Raw genomic sequence first — 26218 nt, 5'->3', positions numbered from 1 at the left:
GATTGGAATGTCAGGTGAAACTGCCCTCTCGCTTTTAATTGTTATTTTTCTTTTTTTTTGCAATACACGGGCCTCTCGCTGTTGTGGCCTCTCCCGTTGTGGAGCACAGGCTCCGGACGCGCAGGCTCAGTGGCCATGGCTCATGGGCCCAGCCGCTCCGCGGCATGTGGGATCTTCCCAGACCGGGGCACGAACCCGTGTCCCCTGCATCGGCAGGTGGACTCTCAACCACTGGGCCACCAGGGAAGCCCTTAATTGTTATTTTTCAATCTCTTTCTCTCTGTTTGCCGAGTACTTAGAGTTAAATTCACCTAAATTAAATGCTCTTATGGTGAAACTCCACTATATCCATAATTATGTGGTAATGATATCATCCACATCCACATTGTTTTCCAGAATGCTCTTGTCAAAGCTATTTAGATTAACACGAATCTTTTAAAATTACGTTGATTTTTTTTTTTTTTTTTTAACAAACCTGTAGCTCAGAAAATCAAAGATAAATGCCCCGTGGGCCTGCCCTTTGGGGCTGTGTTCCTCCTTTGGGGAGGAGACTTACTTCACTAAATAATAGAACAGGATTTGGGAACTAGGAGCTGACCATGCTCTAGGTAGTGCTGCTTTTTAAATCCTCTTTCAGCAGCCTGGGTTGATGTTAGCGCCCTACCTTGGTTGGTTAGAGAATGGCAGCTTTGAAATCCAGTTAATTTAGCAGTCACTGTTCAGGTTGCAGACATAACACTGAAATCTGCAACTCGCCAAAGAACTAAAACTGCTAAAATAACACATCTGAGATTCCCAGAGGGAATTGTGTGAATGGACCACTTTGCTCCTTCTCACAGACACTCTACTCACTGTCCTGAGGGACTCGGCAAAGTCCCTTCATTCCTCTCTAGGACACCTCTGTTCAGGCTGGGCATGTTCTCCAAACACATCAACCTCAGGAAACTTGATCAACTTCTCCAAAGCTGCAGTTCCCTAATGCTACTCCCTGATGATATTTTCACAATAAAACTATAGCAAAATGACAACTATAGCAAATTTTTCTTTAAACCACATTTTTTTAAAGAATTGTCCTTTATGATGACACTAGGAATCTATGACTTTTTTGGTGTTCAGATAGCCTTTCTTTCATGAAATAATAGATGGTAGGTTTTTAACATCCTTTCTTTACAAAATAAAATATTGGCAACTTATACCAGCCTGTCACATTGTTTTTGATATTTGATTGATTCTTGAATTCCAGACTTGAGAATTATTTCTCCATTGAACCGGGACATAGCACAGCAGGAGGTATTGTCTTTCCAAGTGAATCCAGCCAATAAGCCATTCCTTTGAAGGCTAGAAATATGCTTGCTCTAAAGAAGAAAAAAAGAAGTTAATTCCAAAAGTGAAATCAAATTGGATGTTTAGAATCAGTCACACATACTTGGGTAACTAAAATGACTACACTGTTGGGAAAATCCAAAGATATTCCAAACAAGGAGGGCTGGGAAAAAACTGCAATTAACAAGAGTTTTTAAAAATCATCTAAATAATGAAAAATAAGATGGGGCGATTAAAGGGGAGGGACTTGATTCTTTAATTGGAACACTTGACTTTCCAGGAAAGATAGAAAGGAGGCAACCCAAAGCTGGCAAAATTGAAATTGCAAGTAGAAAAGTTATCTTCTAGAGAAGAGCGTTGCCAGACCTCAGACTGAAGAAGAACTAAGTGCCATCAAAGAACTAACTTGACTTTTTTTGTATCGTTTGTTTGTTTGTTTGTTTGTTTGTTTTGTATCTTGTGGACAGCAGGCCCTCACAAAAATGGAAACAAGTACTTGGTGTTGATCTCAACTTTGAAATGCGTTTGGTAGGGCAGGACACAAAACTGTGCTTCACTAGGAAGAAATCCTGGTTGTGAGATCCATTTGGTGAGCTCTACGTGCTGTGGGGTGCAGAGCCCATAAAACAGTAGCTGTGACCTCAGCTGAACAATAGAATCACCTGGGTCACCTTGAAACCAGGCTCGCCCCAGAGATGCAGTCAAGTGTCCCCTGACATAAGTGTTTTTCTAAAACTCTCCAGATAAATTTAATGTACCTCCCGGGCTGAGAAACTGCTGTGCTAGAGGGGAAAGCAATACATCCTTTTTAGTCACTGCTGCTGCTCGTGTTTCTAATCCCAACCTCCTGTTCTGCCCAGAGAGCCCCTCACTCTGGCAGAGGGGCAGAGGGTGTTCTGTGGTCCACATCTAAATGGGAACTCCATGAGAGCAGAGCCTGGTCTTTCTAATTCACTGCTACACCCTAGCCCTAGAACAGAACCTGTATATAATGAGCCAGTATCAAAGGCCTGCCTGCAAGGGGCCTTTATAGAGTTTATTCATTCTTTTGAATTCTTGGGGGTTTCCCCTCCTTTGATGTTTTTATTGGTAAGAGAAAATGGGGGGCAGTGAACTTTCTAGTTCTTCACTGTGGTGAAGTACTGGGCTGGAATCAGCTGTGCTCTTTGGAACTGCAGCCCCTACTACCCATCCCGAAAACCCTGTGAGCCCCTATGAAAGTCGTAGCCGAGGAGTGTGGTTCTCAGCTGGGGCACAGAGCAGAATTACCTGTTCTTAAGACTCCAGGGGCTTCCCTGGTGGCGCAGTGGTTGAGAGTCCGCCTGCCGATGCAGGGGACATGGGTTCGTGCCCCGGTCGGGGAGGATCCCACGTGCCGCGGAGCGGCTGGGCCCGTGAGCCATGGCCGCTGAGCCTGCGCGTCTGGAGCCTGTGCTCCACAGCGGGAGAGGCCACAACAATGAGAGGCCCGCGTACCGCAAAAAAAAAAAAAAAAAAAAAAAGACTCCAGATGTCAGGACTTCCCCGGTGGCGCAGTGGTTGAGAATCCGCCTTCCAATACAGGGGACACGGGTTCAATCCCTGGTCGGAGAACTAAGATCCCATATGCTGCAGGGCAACAAAGTCCATGTGCGCTCTAGAACCCATGCACCAAAACTAGAGAGAAGCCTGCGCGCTGCAAGGAGAGATCCCTCATACCTGCAGCTAAGACCGGACACACCCAAATAAGTAAATAAATATTTTTTTTAAAAAAAGACTCCAGATGTCTGTGACCAACTCCAAACCAACCGAATCAGAATCTACAAGGGTGGGATTGAGGCATGGTTGGTTTTATTAAAACCATCACCTGGGACTCCCCTGGTGTCGCAGTGGTTAAGAATCCACCTCCAATGTAGGGGACATGGGTTCGAGCCCTGGTCCGGGAAGATCCCACATGCCGCGGAGCAGCTAAGCCCATGCACCACAACTACTGAGCCTGCGCTCTAGAGCCCGTGAGCCACAACTACTGAAGCCCGGCCGCCTAGAGCCTGTGCTCCACAACAAGAGAAGCCACCGCAATGAGAAGAAGCCCATGCACCGCAACGAAGAGTAGCCACCACTCGCCGCAACTAGAGAAAGCCTGCGCACAGCAGCGAAGACACAACGCAGCCAAAAATTAATTAATTAATTAAAAAAAATTTTTTTAATTAATTAAAAGAAAAAACCATCCCCTGAGGGCAGTGGTTTTGAAGTACGTGGCCTAGCAGCAACATCACCTGGGAGCTTGTTAGAAATGCAGATTCTCAGCCCCCACCCCCGCCCTCCTGAATCAGAAACTTTGGGGGCGAGGCCCAGGCAGCAGCCTGTGATTTAACAAGCCCTCCAGGTGGTTCTGATGCTCACTCAAGTTTGAGAAACTCTGCTTTAGGACACCTCATTGGGTCTTGCTGCAGGACCAAGAACATTTTTTCTAAGCAGCAGTTTGGAGAAAGTGCCTACATGAATGTCATCTGATAGTTTCCTAGCTTGTGGCTCCGACCTAACCTCCCCTGCTGCTCCTCTATTGACACATTGATTCAGCGAACCTGTTCGCAGGCCTCTCCTGTCTACTCTCTCCCAACTCCCCTGAGCACCTGCCCTGACCCTTCCTCTCCCAGGCAGGCACCTCTGGGCAGCCTCAGTGCCCATCTTAAATAAATAAATGAATAAATAAATAAATAATTTGTTTATTCATTCATTCATTTATTTATGGCTGCGCGCGTCTTAGTTGCTGTGCGCGCGGGCTTTCTCTAGTTGCGGCGAGCGGGAACTACTCTTCGTTGAGGTGCGAAGGCTTCTCGTTGCGATGGCTTCTCTTGTTGCGGAGCATGGGCTCTAGGCACACGGGCTCAGTAGTTGTGGCTCACAGGCTCAGTAGTTGTGGCACACGGGCTTAGTTGCTCCGCGGCATGTGGGATCTTCCCGGACCAGGGCTCGAACCCGTGTGTCCTGCATTGGCAGGCGGATTCTTAACCACTGTGCCACCAGGGAAGTCCCTGCCCATCTTAAATTTTGTTCCCTTCTGAAAGCCCCCCCCTTTTTTTTTAACTTACGATAGAAAATAAGTGCACATTGCTTTCATTTTGGTCATTCTTATGGCTTTCGTATTCCCTTTACCTACAATTCCCTGTGTGACCTTGGGCAAGTAACTTAACCTCTTTTCTCATCTGTAAAATACCAGGGAATCATAACAGCGCCTACTTCATTAAATGATTTAGTACTTGTTGAAGTGCTTAGACTAATACTCAACGAGTGTCAATTCTAAAAGTAATTATTATTCATAGCATTAAATAATGGATATATAATATTCTATAGTGTCTGGCATGTTAATACTCAATAGTTGTCAGCTCTTCTCACTAATGATTTTATGGTACTAAGCATTTTGCAATTTTAGTGGTTGTCTTTATCCTCCCGTCAGTTTTAAATCTCTTTGACAGCAGGTAATTTTTCTTTCTCAGCTCTGAATCTCTGTATCTCCGAAGTACCTACTATATACTTAATGCATGCTTATGGGATTATACTGAAGTCCACAGGCAGTGGAGGCCAAGAAGTCCCAAAGAAGCCCTTCCTGAGCAGGTGCCCCATGTCCCCTATCTTTGGGGTTGTGCCTTCAGTCCTGGGCTTCTTGATCATGTCATCCTTCCTCAAGGTCTTAAAGGAAGCAAGTGTGTCTGGGTGCCTAGCTCTTGAGTCCAGCGGACTATACACTCCGCCTGGAATACCTATAGCAGGTTCATCTGAAAATTATCCAGAATGACCAAGACAGTTCTTCCTGTTTTTAATCATGTTTTAAAGAGCATGTCTCTGAGCCATGTTTCTGACTCCTAGCCTAACAAGTGAAAACCCTTTTTGATACAGTGTTGTCCTCAGGTAGCAGTGGGTGGGAAGGCTAGGAAAGTGACACCTGGAGATCACTGGAGTGTGGTCTTCTCATTTCTAAATTATACTGGGATTAAGTTTTTAGGCATTGAAAATAGAGATGATGACACAAAAGTTGAGGATCCTGACACCTGGGGTTTTCCCTGCTGCTTTGCAAAGAAGGCTGCCCTCCTGCTGGAACTTAGACCTCAGCAGAGTCTGGGTTAAGAGCAGCGGTGTGTCTGCAAGCACAGCTAGCAGGTGGGGGGGGGGGTGGCCTCTAGGGGCACCATCATATAGGAGCCCAAGCCCCTCTTCTGCCTCTTTGCAGAAACTTTTTTTAAAAAAATTAATTAATTTATTATTTATTTTTGGCTGCATTGGGTCTTTGTTGCGGTGCACGGGCTTCTCATTGCGGTGGCTTCTCTTTGTTGTGGAGCACGGGCTCTAGGCGCACAGGCTTCCGTACTTGTGACTTGCAGGCTTAGTTGCTCCCGCAGCATGTGGGATCTTCCCGGACCAGGGCTCGAAGCCATGTCCCCTGCATTGGCAGGCGAGTTCTCAACCACTGCGCCACCAGGGAAGCCCCTGGAGAAACTTCTTTTTGAAACAGTTTGATGTGTAACAGGAATAGTCTATATTTTTATTATTTATTATTGCAATAATTCCTGGATTATTGCAAGCCTATGTAATACTTCAATTCCAAGTGAGTTTTTTCCAACTGTTACTTTAATCTTTTACATTTTTATTCTGTTTGTGATCGTTTTCTAGGAGTCAGTAGTGTTCACTGAGTTATGAGATATCTAAATTTCAGCAAGGCATTTGATGAAGTCTCTCCTGATGTTCTTGTAGATAACATGTGAGCAGAATGGTAGAGTTAGGAGGATTCATAACTGGGGAATACCTAGACCCTAAGAGAGCTGGTTAATGAATTGATGAGAGCTTGGAGTGGGGTGGGGGGTGGGGCAGGCAGGGAGCCAACTATAATGCTCACCAAAGCCCTCTGTCCTCCACGCTGGTCCAGTCCACATCTTTAGTGATAACTTACAGCCTGCCTGTCACATTGAGGTTTACCCAGCTTCTATTGGATGATGAATGTGCTGTATGAAGAATCTGGGTTCTGGGAGGTACCCAAGACTCCTTCCCCCGCCAGTCCCCCACTGCTGCCAGTTTTATTCCTTCGATGCTTCTCAAACGCACCTTCTTCCTGTCTGTTCCTTACTTTACACCCTCATCATTTCTCTCTTCCACTACTGCAGTAGTCGTTCAGCTGGGCTCCCTGCCTCTAATATTGGCCTCTCAGCAATAAGAACACTTCAGTGGACATGTTCACCTGACCTTGTTGCTTAAAATAACCCCTCGATGGCATCCCCTTGCCTGCAGAAAAATGTCCAAGCTCCTTCACGTGGCCGAGGAGGTTCCCCATGTCCTGGACATGCTGCTGCTCTAGCCTCCTCTCCCGCTGTTCCCCACCTCGAATTCTGTGCTGAGGTCAGGCTGCCTATAGTTCCTCACGTGGTCCATTCTGTTTTATGCCTTTGAACCTTTGAACCTTTGCTTTGAACCTTTGCTTGGTGGTTCCAACGCATTCACCTCTCTCTGCCTCTTTAAGACTCAGGTGATCACTTCCACCACTATATTAGAATCACCTAGTCATTCATTTCTTTTTCTCAAATTAGAATAGAAACTCCCTGAAGGCATTATTCTTATTTCACTTAGCACCCATCACATAGTAAGCAGGCAATAAATATTTGTGATCAGAACTGAGAATACAAAAAGATCTCGGCAATCTAAAAGGCAGACCATAAAATTTAACAGGGATCTGCTTCGGTTTCAAACAAACAAAGAAAACAAGTCTTGATCTAAGTCCTGAGTACAAGGTGGGAGATGGATGACTCACCACTGTCAGTGGACCATGTGAAAAAAAAAAAAAGCCTGTGGTTCAGTTGACTTTATGCTCCACATGAGTCAACGGTGTGATACAACTCCAGGAACCTCATGTGAGAACAGGGCAAGCAACAGTCCTGCTGCTCAGACCACGAGGGAGAGTCGTGTGCCCTTGTGTGGCGCCATGCCTGAAGAGGGGTGAGGCACATCCAAAGGAAGGTGGCTTAGAACAGTGAGAGAGGGTGGACCCCATCATCTGGGGACTAGTTGAAGGAAGAAGGAGTGTTTCACCTAGAGAAGACAGGGGATATAATAACTGTATTCAAATGCCTAAAGGGCTCAAAATGCAGAATTGGGCCACTGAGTGGAAACTCCAAAAAGAACTTTGTGGCAAATAGATCTGTTAACAGTGGAACAGTCTGTCTTGTGAGCTCCAAATCACTGTAGGGTTCTACCAAGAGCCTCTGAGAAAAGGTGCTGTTGAGGGGATCTGAGCCCCTGAGGGAAGCGTGGACTAGATGTTCTTTTATCCTGCTCAGCTATGAGGCTTGAGGATTCAGGAGGTCACTGAGTTTATATTTATTGACTATCAGGGAGGGACGCCCGGAGCACATCTTCTGATAGGAATGCCTTCTGTCACTCTAGGGGGAAAATCATGAATTACCTAAATAGAAAGTGCTTCTGGGCCAGAAGTCTGAAGCTTAGTGGCCTACTCACTTATTACATGGTTAGTGTGAAATCTACTCAGGAATGACGTCTGGTTGTCCCACCCAGGGTATGCAGAGTCTTGTGTGTTCACCTATGTCCTTTTGTGGAAGTTTGAATAAAGTGATTGCCTCTTTTCCTTTGCTTTTTTGTTTTTTAGTTCTGGAGCATCTTGGCTTCTGGGAGGAAGTCAGAAGGATCATCTTGGAATCAGAGTTGATAACTGGATTCCCCTATACCTTCACGGTGCCAGGCCTGCCCCAGTACCTCCAGAGCCTCACCAAACTGGCCATCGCTGCAGTGTGGGCAGTAGCGGCCCAGGCTGGAGAGCAGGCAAGGGACGTTCCCATCTCCTTCTCTCGGCTGTTGGAGTCTTCCTTCCCTGAAGTGCGCCTGCTGACGCTGGAAGCCCTGTTGGAAAGGTTCTCAGCAGCAGCCTCGGGACTAGGAGAGAAGGGACTGCCGCCCTTGCTATGGAATATGGGAGGGACATTCTTGATTTTGGCTATGAAGGAAAGTCACCCAGAATGCCTCTGCAAGGTGAAGTCTCTGGTGTACTGACCATCCCTTTCCATTCCCCACAGTCTTTGGTGAGCCCACTGGAGTGATAAGGTCAGGAGGCAGGATCGGTTTTGGCATCTCCAGGATTGGAAGGAGATTCAGCATCCAAAGGGCAAGGACTCTCTCGCACGGTGCTTGGCATGGCTTCATGCATAAAAGAGCGCTGAGAAAAGTGTTTGATGATAATGGTATTGATGACAGAGATTAACCAAAGATAGAGATTGAGAGAGTAAGCAGTCTTTGCTGACATGGCTCTTTGGGGGCAGATGGTCACCTGGAAAGCATGATCAAAAGGAAAGGGCACTGACCTAGGAATATGGCATCTGCCCTCTGATCCCAGTATGCCACTGCTCTAGACTATCTTGGTCTTGCAAAGCTATTAAGGGGGAAAAAAGAAGTCAGTGGGCGCTTTTTGAAAGATAGAGTCCCTTATTGGTACAAATGATTATTATTTAGATTCTGGAGACTTTTCTGAGGGGTGTGTGTGTGTTTGTTTGTTTGTTTTCCATGGATCTGGCTCACACAGATACTGAAAATTCTCCATTGCATGGACCCCAGTGAGTGGCTTCCTCACACAGAGCGCTGTGTCCATCTAACCCCAAAGGAGTTCTTGATCTGGACAATGGATATTGCTTCCAATGAAAGGTTTGCCTCCAGTGCTCCCTGTGCAAACTTGGTACAACACATGGTCCCATCAGTCAGTTATGTAATGAACTTGAGCATAGCCCAGCCTGTGTTCTAAGCCCAAGCAATAGAATGATGTCAGAGTTCCCAATTAGTTACCAAAAGGTAGTTGCTTCCGGATGCATTTGTATAGCCACAAGGTAGAGATTTCTAGTAGTATTCACAGCCACATGGATTACAGACTACCTGTAAAAACCATATGTATATAAAATGTTCGATTTTATTTATTTATGTATGTATTTTCATATTTATTTATTGAAGTATAATTGACTTACAATATTATATTAGTTTCAGGGCGATTATATGTTTTGTGTGATTTCTGGCTGACTTTCCTAGGTCTGAAATACAAAGTGAAGCTCTGAGACTCGCCTCCAAGGTGATTGCCCACCACATGCAGACGTGTGAGGAGGTGAGGCTAATTTCCCCTGTTTTGGGGTCTGGATTTCTGTCCTCTGATTTCCCTGGAAGGTGTCAGTAAAAGTGAACTGTCCCACAGGCAGAATCTCTGTGGCATATGTGTGTAGCTTCTACAAAAATATCATTCATGTTGGTTTTTCACTTTAGGTATAACTTGGGGAGAATTTTCTGAGCACCATGTTTGGCATTTCTTTTCTCTTGTTCTGGGCACATTTGATTTGAGTCCATGAGGGTAACACAACCTCCTTCCTCCAGGACATACGTACATTTATGCCCAAACTCCTTGTCACAAGGATTGCATCCTAGTCAACTATGTATGAAAATGTATCGCTAAGGCTTAAATATCCCCCCCAAACGCGGTCCAGCTGGCTTTGTGTGGAGGCCCAGATGTGTCCCACCTGTCTTAGAACATGTCTTTGGGGGTGGGGTGGACCTAAAGTAATCAAAACAGCTTCCTGGGGGAGAAAAGGGAACCCTTCTACGCTGTTGGTGAGAATGTAAATTAGTGTAGCCACTGTGGAAAACAGTATGGAAGTTCCTTAAAAAACTGAAAATAGAGCTGCCATATGATCCAGAAATCCCACTCCTGGGCATATATCCAGAAAAGATGAAAACTCTGATTTGAAAAGATACATGCACCCCAGTGTTCATAGCAACACTATTTACAATAGCCAAGACATGAAAACAACCCAAGTGCCTATCAACAGACAGTTGGCTTAAGGAGATGGGATATACACATACAATGGAATATTACTCAGCCATAAAAAAGAATGAAATAATGCCATTTGCAGCAACATGGATGAACCTAGAGAATATCATGCTAAGTGAAGTTAAGTCAGACAGAGAAAGACAAATATCATATGATATCCCTTATATGTAGAATCTAAAAAATAATACAAATGAATCTATATACAAAACAGAAACAGACTCACAGACATAGAAAACAAACTTATGGCTACCAAAGGGGAAAAGGAGGGTGGGAAAGGGATAAATTAGGAGTATGGGATTAACAGATACAAGCTACTACATATAAAATAGATAAGCAACAAGGATTTACTATATAGCACAAGGAACTATATTCAGTATCTTGTAATAACCTATAATGGAAAATAATCTGAAAAAATATATATATAACTGAATCACTTTGCTGTACACCTGAAACCACTGTAAGTATAGTTGAAGTAAATCAGCCATACTTCAATTTAAAAAAAAAAAAAACAGCTTCCTGGAACGATGCCTTAGGACAAATACTTGCATACTTAGGAGCATATGAGAAAGATGCCACCATCAGAGAATTATTATAAACAGAAGGCAGTCAATACCACAGTAAAATTACCTGAAGATCTTGGTTTCACATCACCACACTGTGATCGTGGCACCATAACATTGTGGATTCCTATTCCTATGCTCCAGCAGCCCTGAGAGAGGTACTGGGGGTACAAGGATGAAGACTGGAGAGCAGTCTAACGAGAGAAAAGGAGCATTAGATCATGATATTAAATGATACTCTAGTAGGAAGGAGGCTGAGGGAAAGCAGAGGCCGGAGAGAGTGTTTGCAGAGCTGAGGAAGACTTCACATAGGAGATTGTTAAATTCAGAGAGCCTGGGGCTGGACAGAGAGAAGACCAGAGGGTGAGTACTAAGCAGATACACAGTTTCTCTGGGTCTGTCATTCGGAGGCAGGCCGAGGGGCCAGAGCCAGGTGGTCACTAGGAGATGCAAAAAGCTAAAAAAAAGGTTATGTGTGTGTCTTGGGGAGGATAGGAGGAGAGTTTGTAGGAAGGGAGAGGATTTGCTTAAAAAAACTACAGCCTGGGGCCGGGAGGGGGGGGCGGTTGGGGAACAAGTTCTGAGAAAGTAGTCACAGGGCAGCCTAACAAGTCTGTCAAAAGACAGCGTTCTCATCTAAAGCCGTTTTTAACCAGTTGTCATGTGCATCTCCGAGGCACTGCTTGGTACTTGAATGAAGTGATATTTGAAGAATATTGGAAATTTTTCAGGGAGAGAAAAGTTAACAAGTCAGCAGCTTCCTCATGATCTAAGACACTGATCAGTTCAGTTCCGTAGATGCTCATAGATGATCAGAGGAGCCAGTAATCTCATTTTGAACATTTAAAGAGGCTTAGCTGATAGGGGAAGTAAAATTTATTTGGAACAATAATCCCCTTTCTAGAAAAAGTAAAGAACCAGAGTTTAAAAGATGGAAACAACCCAAATGTCCATCAACTGATTGATGAATGGGTAAATAAAATATGGTATATCTATATAATGGAATATTTTTCAGCCATAAAAAGTAATGAAGTACTGATACATACATCCTACAGCATGGATGAGCCCTGAAAACATGCTGAGTGAAAGAAGCCAGTGACAAAAGACCACATTTTTTATTAAAGTATAGTTAATTTTGATTCAGTTTTATATACTTATATATATATATACTTTTTCAGATTCTTTTCCATTATAGGTTACTATAAGATACTGAATATAGTTCCCTGTGCCATACAGTAAGTCCTTGTTGTTTACCTATTTTATATACAGTAGTGTGTATATGTTAATCCCAGACTCCTAATTTATCTCTCCCCTTGCCCATCCACCATCCCCTTTGGTTACTGTAAGTTTGTTTTCTATGTCTGTGAGTCTATTTCTACTTTGTAGATAAGTTCATTTATATTATTTTTTTAGATTCCACATATAAGAGATATCATATGATATTTGTCTTTGTCTGACTTACTTCACTTAGTATGATAATCTCTAGGTCCATCCATGTTGCTGCAAATGGCATTATTTCATTCTTTTTTATGGCTGAGTAATAGTCCATTGTGTATATATGTCACGTCTTCTTTATCCATGGATAAAGTTGATGGATACTTAGGTTGCTTCCATGTCTTGGCTATTGTAAATAGTGCCACCGTGCACATTGGTGTAGCATGTGTCTTTTCCAATTAGAGTTTTCTCTGGATATATGCCCAGGAGTGGGATTGCAGGATCATATGGTAGTTCTAGTTTTAGTTTTTTAAGGAACCTCCAAAGTGTTCTCCATAGTGGCTGCACTAATTTAAATTCCCACCAACAGTGTAGGGGAGGGTTCCCTTTTCTCCACACCAGCTCCAGCATTTATTATTTGTAGACTTTTTAATGATGGCCATTCTTACTGGTCTGAAATGATACCTCATTGTAGTTTTGATTTGCATTTCTCTAATAATTAGTAGTTTTGAGCATCTTTTCATGTGTCTATTGGCCATCTGTATGATTCAGTTTATATGAAATGTGCAGAACGGACAAATCCATAAAGACAGAAAGTAGATTAATGGTTTAGGGCTGGGCGAGGGGGAGCTGACAGGATGGGGATGATAGCTAAAGTATACAGGGCTGGGGCTTCCCTGGTGGTGCAGTGGTTGAGAGTCCGCCTCCTGATGCAGGGGACACGGGTTCGTGCCCCAGTCCGGGAAAATCCCACATGCCGCGGAGTGGCTGGGCCCATAAGCCATGGCCGCTGAGCCTGCGTGTCCGGAGCCTGTGCGCCTGTGCTCTGCAAGGGGAGAGGCCACAACAGTGAGAGGCCCGCGTACCGCCAAAAAAATAAAATAAAAAAGTATACAGGGCTTCTCTTTTTGGTGATGAAAATGTTCTAAAATTGACTGTGGTGATGGTTGTACACACATATCTGTGAATATACTAAAAATCATGGAATTATGTATTTAAATGGGTAAATTATATGGCATGTGAATTGTATCTCAATAAAGCTATTACTATAAAGAAACAACAATAGGGCTTTGTTTAAACAGTAATGTTAGTTAGGATGCTGCTTTAAATGTAACAGAAACTCAAAAATACAGTGGCTTAAACCAGAGAGAAGCAGTCCAAAGCAGATAGTGACATGACATTATTGGGCTCCCCAGCCCTTCTACCTTGTTGTTCCGCTGTCCTTAATAAGTGGCTTCCATCTTCTGGTCCCAGATAGTTGCTCCAGCTCCCATCATCTTGTCCTTGTTCAACTAGCAGGACAGAGAAACCCAAGAAGTGAAGGTCATGCATATTTCCTTACATATTACCTGAAATTGCACAGATACCACTTTTAATGGCATCCCATTAGTCAGAACTTAATCACGTTACTCCCCGATGCAAGGGAGCCTGGGAAATGCATATGTAGCTCATCCCTAATTCCATGTCTGCCCATGTCGCATCTTCTGAACTGCTGTATGTATACTTTGTACTTTTAGACCAGGGACTTGGTGGCCCCCAACCTGAAGCAGTGGGTTCAGTTGGTCCTCTCTTCTTGTGGAGATCATCTTCCCACCGAGTCCAGGCTGGCCGCTGCTGAAGTTCTCACCAGCACTGCACCATTTTTCCTCACCAACCCCCATCCCATTCTTGGTAAGTGCGCTGAGCCGCTGTTGGGGGCGGGGGGCGGTGTCCATCGTACCAAATGCATTAAAAGCGTGAATAGATGCTCTAGGTTAAAAAAAGAAGGGAGGATGAAAGATGACAGCGTATACCATACCTTTACATCTTTCAAAGATCTTCCCACCCTCTCACTCTCTTACTCTAATCACTTTTCACCAACAGCCTCTTTTTTTTTTAATATAAATTTATTTATTTATTTTTATTTTTGGCTGCCTTGGGTCTTTGTTGCTGCACGCGGGCTTTTCTCTAGTTGCGGTGCGCGGGCTTCTCATTGGGTGGCTTCTCTTGTTGCAGAGCAGGGGCTCTAGGCGCGCGGGGTTCAGTAGTTGTGGCACGTGGGCTCAGTAGTTGTGGCTTTCGGGCTGTAGAGCACAGGCTCAGTAGTTGTGGCACACGGGCTTAGTTGCTCTGCGGCATGTGAGATCTCCCCTGACCAGGGCTCGAACCCATGTCCCTTGCATTGGCAGGCAGATTCTTAACCACTGCGCCAACCAGGGAAGCCCCACCAACAGCCTCTTAATTGGCCTCTTTTCTTTCTGTCTTGTCCCCCAAGCCATTCTCCTTATGCTTCCAAAAGCCTCTGTGGTCTTTCTGAAATACAGATCTGAGCATTTTCCTCCACTGCTTAAAGCCTTTGAGTGGGTGCCCATTGCCTTCAGGATAAAACCTAAATGCTCTTTAGCCTGGCTCAGAAGGCCCTTCCTCTTCTGTGCCCTGCCTGCTTCTCCCTTCTCACTGGCCACCACTCCCCATGCATCATCAGCGGAGAACAGTTCTCTAAACAAACTGCTGCTCGACTGACTCCTGTTGGTCTTTCAAGACTCAGCCTAACCATCACCTCTTCCAGGAAGCCTATTGCAGTGACCTTGGTGAGAAATAAATGGGACAGAGTGAAGTGTGGCCTTGAGGAAGAAGAAAGGCCAGGCTCTAAGGCATTTAGGCAGTGGAATCAACAGGACTTGGTGTTGAGGTTAATATAAAGGGAGCATTCAAGGATGACTTCCAGGCTTCTGGCTTAAGTGACTAGGAACACTGCTGGTTCCTTTCACTGAAAGTAGTTTTAAGTTTAAGGCATCTTTGGACTTCCCTGGTGGTCCAGTGGTTAAGACTCTGAGCTTGCACTGCAGGGGGCACAGGTTCAATCCCTGGTTGGGGAAGATCCTGCATGCCGCGCAGCGTGGCCAAAAAATAAAATAAAAAAAGTTTAAGGCATCTTTGGGAAGTAAAGGTAGAGATATTTGGAAATCAAATAGATGTACAGCTCCAACCATATTCTCTACCTTCATGTCTCTTTCCTCACTGCCACCCCCTGTCCTTCAAGAGTAATAATTAGGAAAGAGCATCATATCAATGGTGGTTGAAAAAACCGAGCTTTAGGAAACCCAAAGGAATTGAAAAACCATAGGGGTTTTTGTTTTAACTTAAAAAAATTTTTTTTAATTGTAGTGTTTTGTTTTAAGCATAGGGTTTACTGAAAGGAAAACTCAGGACCCAAAGCCATGTCTGAGTCCTGGCCCTGCCCTCTCCTGCCATCTTACCCCCATATTAACCATGCTGAGATTCTCTTCCATCCATTATGGGAATTCTGGTTTTGTTCTCCTCTTCCATGCCCAGCCCTGGAGAATAAATCATGGTCCCTGCATCCGGGGAGCTTTCAGTGTAGTTGTGGAGAAAAGATTTACAGAATAAAGAAAAGAACTGCTTTTTCAGATGGTGGGATTCAAATTCTAAGTGTTGTCGGAGTTCAGACCAATCAAGTGTCTCATGTCTCTGGATCTCTCAGAGAAAAAGTTGTCTTTGGTATCTTCATACATCTTTCTTCTAAGTCAGCGGTCCCCAGCCTTTTTGGCACCAGGGACTGGTTCCGTGGAAGACAGTTTTTCCACGGACGGGGATGGGGTGGGGAGAGGGTTCAGGCGGTCATGCGAGCGGTGAGGCGGGGATGGGGAGCAGCTGATGCAGCTTCACTTGCTCCCTTCCTGCTGTGCAGCCCGATTCCTAACAGGCCCCAGACCCGGGGGTGGGGACCCCTGTTCTAAGTGACTTTTAGGCATCTTTTCTATACCCAAAGGGAGACTGAAAGGGGACCTGCTACAATTTTGCTTTAATCATTGGACCCAGAGGAATAAGAGCAAAGGTTTATAAACTTTGGTGATGCTTCTCAGGGAAGGCAGTGTCATTTTGCAGCACATTTTCTGGGTGGCTTTGGCTGCCCTGACCCCGGTTCATAGCAGGAAAATGTGTGTGGAATAATGTAGAATTTCTGAGTGAAACTGAGTCCTGGGCAAAAGCCATTGGTTCATCATGAATTGCTAGAGCTGCTTAGGGCATCACAGGCAATGAGGAAGGAGGTCGGCAGTGGCTGGCGGCCTGCAAGAACATGAAAAACAGGCACAGAACTGAGAGGCAAAGGACATAAAGTGCATGGGGACAAGTCAAGGGCAGACCGAAGTCATTTAAGGAGAAAGAAAAATTGAAATGGACTAAAGAGGGAAGATTGATGAGGACCTTAGCGGTATACGAAAATGTTAAGAAAGGGAAATTTGAAACCCTAGAGAACAATTAGAATGGATAGATTCTGAAAGACTGAGTAAAATTTAAAGCCAGATTTATAACAGACAGGAGAGCACAAACCCCAGAGGGAGCCATTGCTGCTCTCAGTATGACTAGAGCATTGGTGGCTCTGATATTGGGCTCTCTGTGGACAGATGAGGGAGAGGGTGAGCTAAGGAGAGCTCTCAGGGCAGGGTTGGTTCCCCACTGAACATCAAGGGATGATGAGTGGTGGTCTTCCGTGGCAACCCACCCCACCTGGACAGTATGTGTCCCTCCTTTGAGGCCCTGCCCCCTCTCCCCTCACACAGTCCACCTCCCATTACACCAGTCTCCTGGGACCTTTCCCTGTGGTGAGTCACAGCCACGTGTTTCCAGCCCTGCCTTCTCCTTACCTTGTGTTCTCCACTTGATGTCCCTTTCGGTTGCTCAGGGGCAGACACTGTCTGTTCCTGGTCTCTGGTCCCCAGCAGCACAATGCACAGGGACTTGATAGGGTCCCTGCCCAGGGGCAATGGCAGTCAGGTCGTGGGCCCTGCGTAGACGTGGCACAGGCTGGTGCCTTTATCACGGTTCTTTGCTTTTTTCAATTCTTGCCCCCCAAAGCATAATCTTGATTGAAACTTTGCTTTCAGAATTTATAAGCTGAAACAGTCACTCAAATTAACACTGGGCTAGTTTCCCCAAAGCACTCTTGATGCATAAAGTTTCATTCTGAGAAGCATGAGTCATTGACTAAGGCCCGTTGACAGCTGGGCCTTAGTCAGCCAAGGCCGTACCTTCTAGGGGGCCTTGCCTGGGGCTGGTTGCCTCCAGAAGTGTTTCCTATTCAAAAGGACATTTTCAGACCTGTCCCCTTAGGGTCCTCTCTCTTCTGGCATTTATCTGACTCTCAAGTCTCCCTTCCTTGCAGTACCCACAAAAAAAGAAGTAACTGTTGCTCATTCAATACTGGATTTGAAGCAGTATTTGTACCTGCTTGTAAGTTGCATCCTAGGTAATTTGATTTCTTTTGGGCCTTCTTAGGACTGCAAGATACGCTTGCTCTCTGGAAACGTGTCCTCACCCTCCTGCAGAGTGAGGAGCAAGTAATCCGAGATGCAGCCACAGAAACCGTGATGACTGCCATGTCACAGGAAAACACTTGCCAGTCAACAGGTACCTCATTCTTATCTTTCTTCGATGCCTGATTGCTCTTGGACAGGGGTTGGCACACTTTCTATAAAGGGCCAGAGAGTGAATACTTTAGGCTTTGTTGGCCATTCAGTCTCTGTCTCAACTCTGCCATTTTAGTGGGAAAGTAGCCATAAACAATAGGAAGACAAGTGTACGTGACTGTGTTCCAATAAAGCTTTATTTATAAAAACAGGTGGCTTCCCAGATTTGATTTGCTAACCACAGTTTGCTGACCCCTGCTCTAGGACATCATAGAGAAAAATTGCTTTCAGAGGTAGAAATGTAGTAAACAGTGCCTTTTGTTAGTTACATTGACATCCTTTTTAAATAAGGCCAAGTCTGGATTTTCTGTGTGGTTACATAATCCAGAGAGCTAGATCCATCATTTTGCTCCTCTGTGCATTTCTACACATAAAAGAAACAGATGAGTGTCAGTCAAGTTGCTCCTCTTTGTGCCTTGGCTCCTCATTGGGTGGTGACGTTAACCCAGGGGGCAGGAGGGGAGTGGAAAGAGGAGCAGCCTAGGTGGGTAGTTCTGAGCTCATAGCCACTCAGTTCATAATATGAGCTGTTAGGGCCCTGGGCCCTAGTTATCTGTATGCAATGGCAAATGCTGTGGAAGCAAAAGGGAACTCCAGGCTGCAGGTGGAAAACGGGCTGCTGGGTGAAAGGGATGGGGCTAAGTGGAGTAGAAGCAAGGTCACACCTCTGGGCAAATGGCCGTCTGGGAGGGTGACCACTCTGGTGGACTTGGATTCCATGCATTTGGGGCTAGGTGTCAGGAAAGATCTCTGGGTCAGCCATCCCAAAGAGAAGTAAGAACACCATTTTGAGACAGGTAGTCACAGGCTGAGCAAAGACGTTTACCTTAATGGACAGCAGAATGGGAGGGGAAATAGCCATACAGTGTTGGTAACTGATTCGGGCCCCTCATTCCCATGGGTAGCGTTGTGGTCCCTGGAAGCTTCTCTTAGAATGTGCGAACATCCGCATACCTGAGTCCTCCGTTGTAATGGTCTGGGCACTTTTCTCTACATGTATGGAAGGAGCTGGTGTCTTAATAATCTCCCAGTGATACTACTCCAGGGCACATTTAGCCGGGATCAGCTTGGCCTCTCAGTGGGAAAACATTCAGATCGGTGCTGCGAGTGCTGTACGAGCAGCCTTCTCCCCATCCCTGTCCACATACCTAAAATTCTGCCATTAATGATTCATTCCTTTTTGCAATTGTGCATTTTCCTTGGAAGGACACACGGAGCACCGAGCAAGTGCTCAGTAAGCATTTGGTGGAACGTAACACTCACTAGACTTCTATAGGACCCTCTCACCAAAGATGGGAAAGATCACTTCATGGTGGAATTCATAAGTGGACTTCTTCCCTCCTAGTCTTGAGGGCTTTTGCCCTGCTACTTTTATTTCTTTCAGAATTTTTCCCTGTTAATTTATAGTAAAACTATATTACCATGTTCTCCCTCCTTCTGGTTTGAATTTTTTTCTCAAGAAATAGAAATCAGTAATTATATTTGGAGTGCCCTTTGCATGTGAAATTCCATGTGTGAAAGCCTCTGAGGGAGTAAGTAATGTAAAAGCCTACTTGTCCATCTTTGTATTCCCTATCTTGGTCCATAAAAGAGAATCTGAGGTGTGAAAAGACAAGAATTCTGTAACAGCTAAACATAGTATGTTACCCTGGACCAGATCCCGTACTGGAGGGGTGAAAAGCCATACAGGAAATTATTAGAATAGCTGACAATATTGAAATATTGTCTATAGATTAAAATCAATATTAAATTTCATGAATTTGATAACCATACTATGGTTTTGTAAGAGAATATTTTTATTCTTAGGAAATACACAACTGAAATATTAAGGTGGAAAAGGGCACAACGCCTGCAACTTACTCTCAAATGGTTCAGAAAAAAATAAAACTATGTGTGCGTATAAATAGTAAACACAGATAGGTAGTTGCTATACTTGCATCTTTTCCATATGTTTAAAATTATTTCAAAATAAGATGTTTTTTTAAAAACCCAAGTCTACAACTAGAAAAGACTAACACAGTATATATTGGTAGACCATCTGGCTGGTTTATCAACTATTCCACCCCCCCAGTGTGACTCCTTTCTGCCTGTCCCCCACCTTTTTTTTTTTTTTTAACTCATTTTGAGTGAATTTTTGCATCCGAAAAATCAAACCCAAGCCAGACACCGCCCATTCAGAGATCTCAGCAGCGTGACGTCGCTGTGTGGGGATACTCATTCAGCATGTCCCTGTGTGTTCTCTGTTCTGCCTGATAGCAGTGCTCAAACAGAATCTCTGTAATGCAGCGTGATTTTCTTAAGCAAAAAATGCACATCTTTCTGCTTTAGACTGAAAAGTAACTGACGATTGAGTATCACCACCTGATTTTTCACTTTAGTCAAAAGTTTGGCCAGCTGATTCATTAGAACAATATTGTCTTGTTTTGACATCTCTCAAGGATACCAAGCAGCTGATGGTAAGTTTTCACATTCCTTCAGCACACAGGGGTTTTGTAGCATACCCTGCTAATGGTTTGCTCTTTGGTGTTGCAAAGTCCATTATTACTACTGAGTCTTGAATACCTTGAAAATATGTGTCATTTCATTAATTTTGTCCTCAAATCAGTGGTTTAAAAGTGCCACAGGGGCTTCCCTGGTGGCGCAGTGGTTGAGAGTCTGCCTGCCGATGCAGGGGACGCGGGTTCGTGCCCCGGTCCGGGAGGATCCCACATGCTGCGGAGCGGCTGGGCCCGTGGGCCATGGCCGCTGAGCCTGCGCATCCGGAGCCTGTGCTCCGCAATGGGAGAGGCCACAGCGGTGAGAGGCCTGCGTATCGCAAAAAAAAAAAAAAAAAAAAAGTGCCACAGTAAAATAATAATATTAAATTATGTTAATATTTAATGTCGTCTTTGAGAAGACTAAATATTGTTAAATTAATTCTTACTTCTCCTCCTAAGAAAGAAAGAAATCATGAGGACTCCTTGCCTCTGAGACCTCATCCTGTAAATGAGGGCTAGATGGGGAAGAAAGAGCTTTGTGCTCATACTGACAGCCTGCTGGGGACGTGGAGAAGATGGAGGTGCATTTTGATTGCGGGGTCTAGGGAGGTTCCTGAAAGTGGCGCTGGCCCAAAGGAAGGGATAAGTGGCACACAGATGAGAGCAGTTCAACACGGAAGGAAAAGCCGGAGCCAAACCTGGAGTTGGGGACAACTTGGGAGCTGACTGGGGAGCAGCAAGTGGACTTGTGTGGCCAGAACATAGGCTGAGGCCAGGGGGGTGGAGCAGGAGGCAAAGCTAGAAAGGCGGGAGTGGCCACACTTGGGATGGCTTTGAATGCCAAGCCAAGGACCTCCTCTTATAGGTGAAGGGAAGCTGGAGAGGCTTTCAAACAGAGGAGTAGTGTTGCCAGGAACGTGGGTGTGAGGGGCTCTTTCTGGCAGCCGTGCATGAGATGGATCAGGGTTGGGGGTGAGTCAGTGGGGGTGAGTCAGGAGATCAACTGGGAGCTGGTAGCAAGAGTCCTCGTGAGCCACCATCAGTGGTGATGGGTGGAGAGAGCATGGGGTAGACTCAAGAGGATTTGGGGGCTGTGCTTGTGGGCGGTGGGAGAGAAGGGAAAGCAGAGATGACCTCAAGGTTTCAAACCTGTGAGGTATCTAGGGGAAACACCTCGACATGCCTCTGGCACTGACAAAGCAGTTGAGCTATCGCGTTCCAGGAAGTGAAACTTCCTGGAATTGGGAAAGGCACTTAGAGACCACAAGTCACTGTGATCTGGGACAGAGTATTCCTTAGGCCTTGGAGAGATCGGCATTGGAAACTGAGAGGGCAAAGGGGGACCTTTATCTGCTGGAGGAACAGAGTGCGCTGTCCGGCTCTGTCCTGCCCTCTCCAGCACACGGCGCAGTGCCCCTGGGAGCCCCCGGCAAGCCGTCACAGGGCAGCTGCTGGTGCTGGTAGCTCTGGCTAGAAACCATGGAAGAGGCAAGCATGAAACCAGTCGCTGTGCACACGGCTGGCTTTAGGTGGAGATTTGTGGTGTGAATTAGTTAATGATTCTGGAAGGTCCAGAGGAAATAACTCGGTGTTTAGATAGCCCTCGTGAGGATGGATTTGTTGTTCACCTTCTTGCCTGCCGTCCTCCTGCATGTGCGCCACCCAACATGGTCACCTGGAAGGTGGAACTCATAGGCTATTAACAGCTCTCTGAGCACCCCTGAGGCCCCTTCAGCTTTAGATGGGAGGAAGCCCCAGCAGCGGGACCCTCCCTGCCCCTCCCCTCCCCTCTATGCCAGTCACAGCATGCCAAGAGGGACAGAAGAAATGGCACATCTAGGGCTCAAGAGGAGGGGATTGAAGTTCACAGCCAGGAAGAGACAGTGTATGGGCAGGACTCCAGGTGGGGCTCCACCTCTCTCCTGCCCCTGCTCTGACTTGACTTCAAGCCTTGAAATGCTCTGGAAAGAGCTCTCATTTCAAGAGCAGGAGACACTCAAGGCCGTAGCTCGGCCGCTGCCACTTCCCTGGGCTCTCCCACTTCTGCCTGAGCAGCTCGCTCACATCTGTCTTATAGACTCATATATCAGGATTTCACATCAGAGCTCTTTTGAACAAGGGCTTCCGTGTGAGGGAAGAAACCAGCCTGGACACTATTTAAATTTAAATCACTAGCTTTGTGTGATTCTCAAGTGAGGCAGACAGAGTTCTGGGTGGAAGCAACAGGAGAGGCGCCTGTGAAGGTATGAATTTTAACAGCCTGTTTAGGAGGAGGAGAGGATGAAAAAGCACCTTTAAAAAAAGCAACCCACCCAAAGGTCTAGAAGATGGCCAAAATTCAGCAATTCGGGGTTATTCTGTAGCCTTTTTTTTTAAAATTGTAATTGAAGTATAGTTGATTTATAATGTTGTGTTAAGTACTGCTGCACAGCAAAACGATTATCGAGTTAGACTTACATACATTCTTTTCCATCATGGTTTATCACAGGACACTGAATATCGTTCCCTGTGCTGTACAGTAGGACCTTGTTGTTTATCCATCCTATATGTAACAGTTGGCATCTGCATAGCCTCTCTTTTATGTAGAACCCTTTGTCTCTGTTACAGGGTCTCTGTTGGGTCTAACCCGATAGGCTAGTGCCAGACTTGAGGACACCAGAGTAAGAGGATGGAAGTCTCTGACCTGAGGGGTCCCGCAGAGATGGCTCAATCTGGAGGCCCTTGGGCGGAACCCTGGTGCTCACCTTGCAGAGCTGGGGGCTCTCTGGGCAGGAGATGGGTGGGAGCTGTTAGCCTTCTGAAGCCCCTTCCTCCGGCACCGCACCCTCTCCAGCTCGGGATCTCCCTCCCTCCCTCCTCTTCCAGCTTCATCCAGCGTTTGCCGCCTGATTCAGGAGGCCTCCTCCCTTTCCCCGTTTCCGTTTCCCCCGATTCAAAGAAAGTTTCTGATACCCAACAGTCGCTTTAGTTGTTGCAGGATAAGAAAGAGAAGCCAGTTAACAAGGAATTTTAAGGGGGGCCCACACCTCAAATCACTGTCAGTGTTTAGGTTCAAGAAGGATGACTTCTTGGTAGAAACTTTTTTATTTAGCTATAATTGACATAAAAGGTAGAAACTTTCTAATGAAGAGAATGTAAAAGACTTTTAAGAAAGAAAGAGAGACAGATACAGCAGGGAAGAGAGAAGCGAGCGCACATGTCCTCACATGTGTGAGCGATGGGTGGTTCTTTTCCTTGGAGTACTGGCTCCAGGGAGTTCCGATCCCTCCCTCCCACCACACCCCCACACACAAAAAAATCATAAAACTTCTGCTCATTCTGCCAGATATAAATGTTTAGTGGTGACACATTAAATCCCACCTTCTCTACAATGGCCCTACCCGCCAGGATCTCTCGTTTTCCTGAACCCCTGCAGCATTTGGTTATAAATAGCCCTTGATTTTCTACTCTTTTATTATTTTCTCCTTCATATACTTTATTTAGTTTATCTTCCCAACTATCCTGTGAGCTTAGAGACTGTCTTCTATTAGGTACACAGTAGGTGCTCAATGGGCATTGATGGGCTGATCTTCCACCACAGTAGGCCACCTAACAGTCAGTAATAGTCTGTCAGTCCCGAGTTCCCCAAGGAGATTAGAGTGCCCCTTAAACAACAAAGCTCCATAACAGGCAGACTGACCCTCCCTGCTAGAACTGGCCCAAGGGGCCGTGGTGTTCATTGATTCGGACAAAGTGAGCGACTCACTGTATGGGGCTTGTGGGATAAGAGCTGGTAGCTCTACCTTACTATTTGGTCCTTCCTCACTCATACCACTTGGGTCTGAGTCTCAGACTGCAGGGCCAGAGAGCCAGTCTGCGGCTGTGGGCCGCAGCCCTGGGGTAACCGGGAGACACTACAGGAGCCTCCATGCTCTGCACCAGGACCCGCAGAGACTCTGGAATAGTGAAGGAGCTTAGCAGGAAGGCGGAAGAGGGGAAGCAGGAGCAAAATGTAGCAAAATTGAGACTAGAGGTTAGAGAACAGGGCAGGAGGCAGGTGGCATTGTGGGGCTAGGTGGAAACAGTCATATAGCGGGGCAAGATGAAGAAGAAGAGAGCAGACACCTGGTCAGTTTCCCCCCAGATGTATTCCTCCCTCTGCCACACACACCCCACCTCTCACACAGACACACACCCCGTCATCACCACACACAGCCCAAGGGACAGCATGAGAGTGTGAACACAGCTCCCACGCTCCAGCCCTTGACCAAGCAGGGAGGGAGGTCGGGTCACTGTGTCATCACACAGCGGCCCCGTCAGCAAAGCCCCAGGCCTGTGGGCTTCATGCTGAGTTGCAGATGGTTGCATCCCCGGAACCTCCAGAGCTGCCCACCGAGTCCTCCTGCCGCACCAGCCACGTGCCCAGCGGAAGACCCTGCGCTCTTCCCAGTTCCTGCAAGTTCGCAGGGTCAGGTCCTCCAGGTCTGGCCTCAGTCCTCCCTCTGCCTTCCGATACCTTCTTTCCTAATCTACTCAGATACACTGTCTCCAAGGTGTCTTTTCTGTTCAGAGGTACCAGAGCCTGGCCCCAGCCTCCATTTTAGACGGCCTTTAAGCTCCGTGAGTATGATCTCATGGGCATGTACCAAGTACCTTTTTCTGGAGAAGAGTGACCACCACACTAGAATTCCCCTCATAACTGCCTCCAAGCCTGACCTAAATGCCCCTGGGGACAAGCTAAACTTACTTGCCTCTCATGTCTTTGTGGCTATTTTTAAATTCTAAATTGTTTTCTCACTCCTCTTACTCTTACCTAGATAAACCACAGGTTTTTCTTTTACTACTTAAGTATGAGGCAAAAAGTGGTGACATCACGCATATTCATTCATTCATTCATTCAACAAGTATTTACAAAGTGTCTGTCCACAAGGCTTGTTTAATGTGCTAGTTCAAGCCACCAGCATCTCTCACCTGGACTTCTGCGAAAACCTCCAGCCTGCTTTTCCTGCCTCTGCTCCAGTCTGCCTGCAGTCCAGTCCCTGTAGCTGTTGAAGGGCCTTTCTTAGGGAATAGATCCGACGATGTTGCTCTCCTCCTCAGACCTCTCCCTTGGTTTCCCTTCTTTCTCAGAGTAAAACTCAACTCCTGAAGTAACAGATAAAGCCCTCCCGACCTTACCCCGGCCTCTCTCTCCAGCCTCATCCCCTGCTACGCCCTCTCCCTCTCTCTCGGCTCCAGCACTCCAGCCTTTTTTGGGGTTCTGCAGCTCACCAAGCCTCAGGGGCTTTGCACTAGCTGGGCCTGCTGCTTGGAATGGTCTCCCCTGGTCCCACCCAGCTGCCTCCTTGTCATTTCAAATCTCAGCTTCAGTGTCATGTCCATAGAAACGACTTGACCACCCAGTTTACAGTAGCTGCTCATTTACTGTTACTTCACCCTGCTGGCTTCATTCTCTGCATAACCCTTTGACAACTTATTATTTTACTGTTTATTTCATTCGTTATTTGTCTCCCTCCACCAGAATAAAACTTCCGGGAATGTAGGGCTTTTGTCTGCTTTGCTTATTACTGTTTTCCCAGAACCTGGTACATAATGCTCAACAGAAATCACTATTGGATGATCAACAGAATGAAGGAATGGGGGAATGTATCAATCGCAGTAGTTAAACCCAATAGAGATTAGTGTTTTTAGAAATGACCGAAGGCAGAAGAGGTGGAGCTGTGTGGATTCTCTGCTGTGAAATTGCCCAGGGGTGGTGGATCCTTGTTAGGGCGGGTTAAATCAGCTCCCTTAGGCCCACCTCCTCCCAGAGACCCTAATTCAACCAGGAGCTGACTGAGCATCTACTCAGGCAAGGCCACAGTGGTGGGTCCTAGACTAACTCCCCCTCTCCCTTCCGTTCCTTCCTGTCCCTGCTGGATGGAATTTCTTGAGCAAGGGTTTCATCCACGGGGGCCCCTGGGAAGTGCCCAGCCGAGGAAAACCTTTCAGTTGTTCATCATGCCCTGGTCAGTGGGCTGGGACCAGTGCCGAATGAGTCCATCTGGAAGGCAAAGGTTGGTGGCTGCAACTCTGAGAATGGGGGCCCCTTCTTCCTGGGGCCCTTGCCTCGCTGTCTCTTCCCCACTCTGTGTA

General features: G+C 46.1%; 1 protein-coding gene across 4 annotated transcripts in view; it reads left to right on the top strand.

Annotated features, from left to right (window-relative positions):
* THADA (THADA armadillo repeat containing) overlaps nt 1-26218 on the top strand; it is a 314598-nt gene that overhangs the window by 250846 nt on the left and 37534 nt on the right. For all 4 annotated transcript variants that reach the window (XM_032652726.1, XM_032652725.1, XM_032652728.1 and 1 more), the window contains 5 exons: nt 7952-8331; nt 8879-8997; nt 9373-9445; nt 13674-13827; nt 17437-17568. In XM_032652726.1, coding sequence (XP_032508617.1) covers nt 7952-8331; nt 8879-8997; nt 9373-9445; nt 13674-13827; nt 17437-17568 — 858 coding nt within the window. The remainder of the gene's footprint in view (nt 1-7951; nt 8332-8878; nt 8998-9372; nt 9446-13673; nt 13828-17436; nt 17569-26218) is intronic.

The sequence above is a fragment of the Phocoena sinus genome, chromosome 13 (assembly GCF_008692025.1).
Source record: "Phocoena sinus isolate mPhoSin1 chromosome 13, mPhoSin1.pri, whole genome shotgun sequence".
NCBI classification, from domain to species: domain Eukaryota; kingdom Metazoa; phylum Chordata; class Mammalia; order Artiodactyla; family Phocoenidae; genus Phocoena; species Phocoena sinus.
Note: the sequence above shows the minus strand (reverse complement) of the source record. Positions and strands in the feature narration are given on the sequence as shown.